Source organism: Coffea eugenioides, chromosome 8, assembly GCF_003713205.1.
Source record: "Coffea eugenioides isolate CCC68of chromosome 8, Ceug_1.0, whole genome shotgun sequence".
In the NCBI taxonomy this organism is placed as follows: domain Eukaryota; kingdom Viridiplantae; phylum Streptophyta; class Magnoliopsida; order Gentianales; family Rubiaceae; genus Coffea; species Coffea eugenioides.
The window spans coordinates 41,246,303-41,252,620 of NC_040042.1; the positions used below are offsets into that span (position 1 = coordinate 41,246,303).

The window sequence follows — 6,318 nt, forward strand, 5'->3', positions numbered from 1 at the left end:
AAAATAGAGAAAAAAATAGTAAAATTTTAAATGACCCATAAATGGGTAATTGGGTATACCCATACCCATTTACTTAATGGGTATAAATCTACTAGCCTACCTGTGTGTGTGATTGGCAGGTACGATCCCACGAGAGATAGGCAATCTGCAAAACCTGCAAGGGCTCAATCTGGAATGGAATCAAATCACAGGATGCATTCCAAAAGAAATCGGAAATTTGACGATGCTTACTGAGCTCTACTTCGCCAACAACTCCTTGATAGGTAAATACATCTTTAAAGTATCATTTTTTGGTGAAGTAAATCGAAATTAGTTAACTAAACGCTTACATCCATTCAATTTTTTTATTATTTATAATTGGTTTCTTCAGTGGATTTTACAGCCTAATGATAGACATGCTTCCTTTGAAAATGAATATGGTATGCAGGTACAATACCACGAGAGATGGGTAACCTTTACCAACTCGAGAATCTTCAGTTACCTTATAATGGCTTGAATGGCTCCATTCCCCGTGGCATCTTCAACCTCTCAGCATTTCGGAACATTGCACTTTCATCTAATCTTCTATCAGGAAATCTTCCGCGGGATCTAGGATACAGACTGCCCAAGTTATTTGCCATACATCTTGATGGGAATAACCTTGGTGGAGTTATACCAGTGTCCATTTCAAATTGTTCCAAATTAACATATCTAGAACTTCAAGTCAACCGATTCACTGGTTCCATTCCTGACGCCCTCGGGGACCTTAGACTTCTGCGATTTCTAGCTCTTTATGGCAACAATTTAACAAGTAGTCCTACATCTATGGAGCTGAGCTTCATCACTTCATTGACAAAATGCAAAAACTTGGTTTATTTAGACCTGGGCCCAAACCCGTTAAATGGGCTTCTTCCAGCTTCCATTGGGAATCTCTCTGCTTCTTTAGAGATGTTGGTATTAGAAACTAGTGAAATCAAGGGCACCATACCAAGTCAAACCGGCAACTTGACCAATTTGCTATTGCTTGATCTACAATCGAATCACTTGACCGGAGGTATTCCAACAGCATTAAAAAATCTACAAAATCTGCAAGGTTTGGCTGTGGGAGATAATAATCTTAACGACACCTTAGATAACCTTTGCAATTTGCATAGCTTGACTTCAGTAGATCTGACCACAAACAAGTTTTCTAGGTTTTTACCACAATGCTTTGGTAATATGACTTCTCTGCGGGATCTTCAACTAGGAAACAACTTTTTAGTCTCTGCCATACCTAATAGTTTTTGGAACCTCAAAGATCTCTTGCAGTTGAACTTATCCTCAAACTCCCTTAATGGTTCCTTGCCTCTTGAAGCTGGAAATCTGAAGGCTATTACATCTATAGACATATCAGCGAATCAATTCTCTGGTGACATTCCTAGCACAACAGGTGGTTTGCAAAACCTGTTGATTTTAAATTTATCCCAAAACCAATTTCAGGGATCTATCCCAGAGTCATTTGGCAATATGCTCAGCTTGCAAGGACTTTACTTATCGCATAACAATCTTTCTGGCTTCATACCCAATTCATTGGAGGCACTTCGGGACCTCAAAGAGCTTGACGTTTCTTATAACCATTTAAGTGGTGAAATTCCTTCTGGTGGTCACTTTGCGAACTTTACCGCTGAATCTTTTCTGTTCAACGATGCATTGTGCGGAGATTCCAGGTTTCATGTGCCGCCTTGCCCAAGAACTAATTCAATTCACAGGTCAAGAACCAAAAAGGTGCTTCTATATGTATTTGCTCCTCTGGGAATCGTTTCTGTGGTTGTCGCAGCCTTAGCAATTGTCTTCAGAAGATATTGGAAGAATTATCGGGATTCTAAAGGAACAAACATGGTATTAGTGCCAACGCAAGAAAGAGTTTCGTACTATGATCTTCTTCGAGCAACTGATGGATACAGTGAAAGCAATTTGCTTGGCATTGGGAGTTTTGGATCTGTTTACAAGGGGATTCTCAATGATGGAAGGTCTATTGCTGTAAAGGTTTTCAATTTGGAACTGGAAGGAGTGCTCAAGAGCTTTGATGTAGAGTGTGAAGTCCTGAAGAACCTTCGCCATCGAAATCTTGTGAGGGTCATCAGCGGTTGTTCGAACCAGGATTTTAGGGCGTTGGTGCTTGAATACATGTGCAATGGAAGCCTTGAGAAATGGCTGTATTCTGACAACGATTTCTTAGATACTCTACAGAGATTGAATATAATGATAGATGTGGCAAGTGCAGTGCAATATCTCCACGAAGAATATTCGACGCCTGTGATTCACTGTGATTTGAAGCCCGGTAATGTCTTACTTGATGAAGATATGGTTGCCCACGTCAGCGACTTTGGTGTCGCAAAAATGCTGGAAAAGGAGGAAAGCTTTGCATGGACCAAGACCTTAGCTACAATTGGCTACATTGCTCCAGGTAATGATTCTTCAATCTTAATCCTAAACTTTTGTACAGCATTTAGTTTCTTTTTGCCTTCTTTTATGTGATACTTGTCCATTTTGAATGTTGGTTGTAGAGTATGGATCTGAGGGTTTGATATCAGCAAAATGCGATGTTTATAGCTATGGAATCATGCTGATGGAAGTTTTTTCAAGAAGAAAGCCTAACGATGAAATGTTTGTGGGAAATTTGAACTTGAAGAGTTGGATAAATGATTCTCTGCCTAATTCGATTCTTCAAGTTATTGATGCTAAGTTGTTGAAGCATGAGGATGAAAATTTCACTGAGAAGTTGGAGTGTTTTTCATCCATCATGGAATTGGCCTTAAAAAGTGTTCGTGAATCTCCAACTGACAGACTCAGTATGAAAGCTGTTCTTGAAACACTGAAGAAGATCAAACTCAAATTCTTGCAAGTAATGTAGGCTGATGAATAGTTCGGATCAAATATGTATAATCATCCGAAATATTAGGGAAGAGAGGCCAATTTGTTTATATCAAATAAACTGAACCACGTGAGATTTGAAAGGCGTTGTATTACTGCAAATAAAATTGTCATGAATTTGGAATTTCTGAATGTAGAGAGAAGCAGGGAATGGAGCAGTGTTAGGGTCTCCAGTCCCTTGAATTTGCTCGGAGACTAGTTAACTTTGAAACTCATTCCTTAGTATTGAACCCACTAACCAAATATCATTTAGTTTTTCTTCAAATTTTACAAGATGCCATTTAGCATTAAAAAAGAAAAGTAAAGGAAAACATGCCGATTAAAAGCTACCTATAAATGAAATCATAGTACGTTGTTGAAAACTGGTAAACACTCAATGAATTAGGTGAGTAAAGGTTAGTTTAACACTTCACTAAATAATCCCTCAATTGCTGCTGGTTGAGCGCATATATATATATATATATATATATATATATATATATATATATCAGTAGTGATTTCCATGATGACAATTCCGGGTGCTTATTGTTTGAGCCTTTAAGGGAGCATTGTCTTTACTTACTACTCAATTAAAAAGAATTTACTCACAGCATTTGGTGCTTATTTGTTGTTAATTTTCTTTTCTCTTGGTTATTGATTATAAAATTGGTTGTGATTAACTTTGGAAGATTTGATTTAACGTAATGGGCAGGCATAGTTTGAATATTCTATACAAAGGATAGAGATAATGTTGTAAATAATGCGCATGCGGTTTTTATTTCGAATGTGCATGTATTTGGGTTTGTTTACGTATAATTTTCTTAGTTCATGAAGTCCTGTTGCTAGCGATGTTGAGAGGAAAAGAAAATTTGGTTCTTCTACTACAGAAGTCAATTGAAATGAACCCTTCGTTTGGGTTAAGAAATTTGACGAAGAATTTGAAATCCATCTAAATTGCTCTAATTATTTAAATTGCTTAATTAAGAGATATTTGGGTATGTTGTAATTCATCAGCTATTAAAAAAATATTTAAATACTAAAATAATTGATAGTTTACAAATTCAAATATCTCTTAAATAATGCGAACAACTAAAGAAATTTGAGAGGATTTTAAACCTTTTGCCAAATACCACAATCAATCGAAAGGCAATCTTAAACGATAGTATTTGCCGTGTACATCCTGACTTAGGAAAAGGTTATGGAAGAAAAGTTCTAAATATCAAGCGGTCTAATACGGAACGGTCTTTACACTCTAAAGAAAAGTTGCTGGTATGTCGCAATGTTGAAATTTTTTAACAGAAACTTGCAGAATAGATCATCATCATCAAAGGCGAGAAAACTGATGATAATTAAGTACGTTCAGAAATTCTTCAGTTAGACTAGTACAAGTTTGTGTACAAATACATATTGTTTCATTTACATTTGTCAATGTCACAGCTCACAGGGCACACATTCCGGAAATATCCTAATTAAGTTTGAGTTAAAGAGACACAATTATATCAACATTAGGAATCAAAATACGAACACATCGGTTGGAAAAAGGTAAAGAAAAAATTAATCCCACATAAACACCTAACAGGAATTGGCTTGCATGGGGAAATTGATGAAGAATGTTAGATATGTCGTGGCTTCTTGGCCGTTTGAGATGACAGAATTAGGGGCAATACCGACCAAGCAAAAAAAATCGATCCACGAAAACAGCCTAGGTAAAAGATTTATGACTAGAGAGGATGAAAGATGAAAGAAGATGAAGAAACATTAAACTCCATATTATTAGTTGATTTAATATATATAGAGTTGATTTTTCTGTTTGGTTGGTTTTGCCTCTAGTTCCATGACAATTAACGTTCAAAATTGACGAAGTCCTTGAACTGAACAATTTTTTTTTTTTTTTTTTGGTTCAAGGGCTTATATACAGCAATTTATAGTTGAGGGATTAAAACCGTGCAAAATGAATAGTTTTGGGACTCGCCGAAAAAGTTTCCTCTATGTTGTGTGAGTCTCCCTTGGCGCTTATATTACGCAAATAATTTCCTGCTCCAAATTGGAGCAGTCCCACGCAGGTGGTCAATTGAGTGTACATTAATTGGCGCTGGACTGGACTGCAGGTATATATCTCCCGCTAAAGTCTAGACTACAGTCTTGATCATCCCCATGTTCGGGGAACTAGAGGAGTCAAGTGGGCTCGACTCGGAGGAAGGGAAATTTATTCAAAAAAAGAAAAAAAAATTCAGCGGAAAAGGTTTTATAAGGCTAATTTTGGATAACTAGAGAGATACAGGATGCCAAGATCTATTGTATATATGGTCATTAGAACATGTAAAAGATTTACACGGCACTACATATATTTCCAAAAGAAGGTTATAAAGAAGTTAAGAATATATGGTATAACCGGCGGGTAAACCTTTTCCGCTGAATTTTTATATATATATGGTATATATATATATATATATATATATATAGAATTGGCCTAAGGTCACAGAGTTAGTGACGATTCACAACCCTCTCAAACTGTTTATGGTTCAAAGTATGTCAACAAGAAACATATTTAAATTAAAAAATCGAGACAATACTACATAACTCTAACATAATAAATATGTATTCATGATAGGGTGTTAATTGTTAGTAATTTTATTGTTAATTTCCCCTTTTATTCTTGCCAAATATTGTTTTAATTATTAATATTTACCTATATTTGGTATTGGGGCTTAATTTCAGGAACAAAGCAGAAAATTACCAAAAAGGAGGGACTTTTATGGGAAAATGGAGACTTCTAAGGACCTTGGACTCTTGAATTGGTGGGGACCACAAGCTAGTGCAAGGCATTTAGTCATTTGGGCTTTTCAAAGAAAGCAACGTAGAGAGACTTGGAGAAAGAAGTACTTTGGAGGTTTTGTCCACATGTGTGGGGACCACCTAGATAGCTTTTAGTCATCTTTCTTTTGTTGCTTTAAAAGGGGACAACGTATAGAAGCAAAAGACATCTAGGGCTTGAGTTTTAGTTTTTTAGTTTAGTTCTAGTTTCCTTTCTTTGGACTGGCCTCTGACACACGCCAGGTGTTCGACAATATTCCCCAACGGGGAGATTTTCTCATGAGGCGTGGTTAAGCTTTTCTAGTCAAGGGGACAACTGACGATTTGGTTCGACAATTACTGTGAGATCGAATTTATTTTAATTGCTTCCTTAATTTATTGGTATTTATATGTTTCCTGCTTTTAATTGCTATGGCCTTGTGTATGATTGATTAGTGCGCAATAATTAATTATTCATATAGGCTATTTTTGCTAAATAGGGGTAATTGAATCCGTAATTGTTCGTTATCTCTACCTCAGTAGCAACTGGCGTAATTGGGTTTATGTCAGGGGAGCATATGATCTAATTTAAACAAACCCTCGTAGCGTGTTTGTTGGTTAGGATTGGGCCTTTCTAATTATTAATGCAATCTA

At 36.4% G+C, this 6,318-nt stretch overlaps 1 protein-coding gene across 1 annotated transcript; it reads left to right on the forward strand.

Annotated features, from left to right (window-relative positions):
* Positions 1-444: 444 nt before the first annotated feature.
* Positions 445-2,934, forward strand: LOC113780790 (probable LRR receptor-like serine/threonine-protein kinase At3g47570). The gene is made up of 2 exons (XM_027326565.1): positions 445-2,425; positions 2,526-2,934. Exons 1-2 carry the CDS (start codon positions 445-447, stop codon positions 2,870-2,872), a joined length of 2,328 nt encoding a protein of 775 aa, XP_027182366.1. The 3' UTR covers positions 2,873-2,934.
* The last annotated feature ends 3,384 nt before the right edge of the window (positions 2,935-6,318 follow it).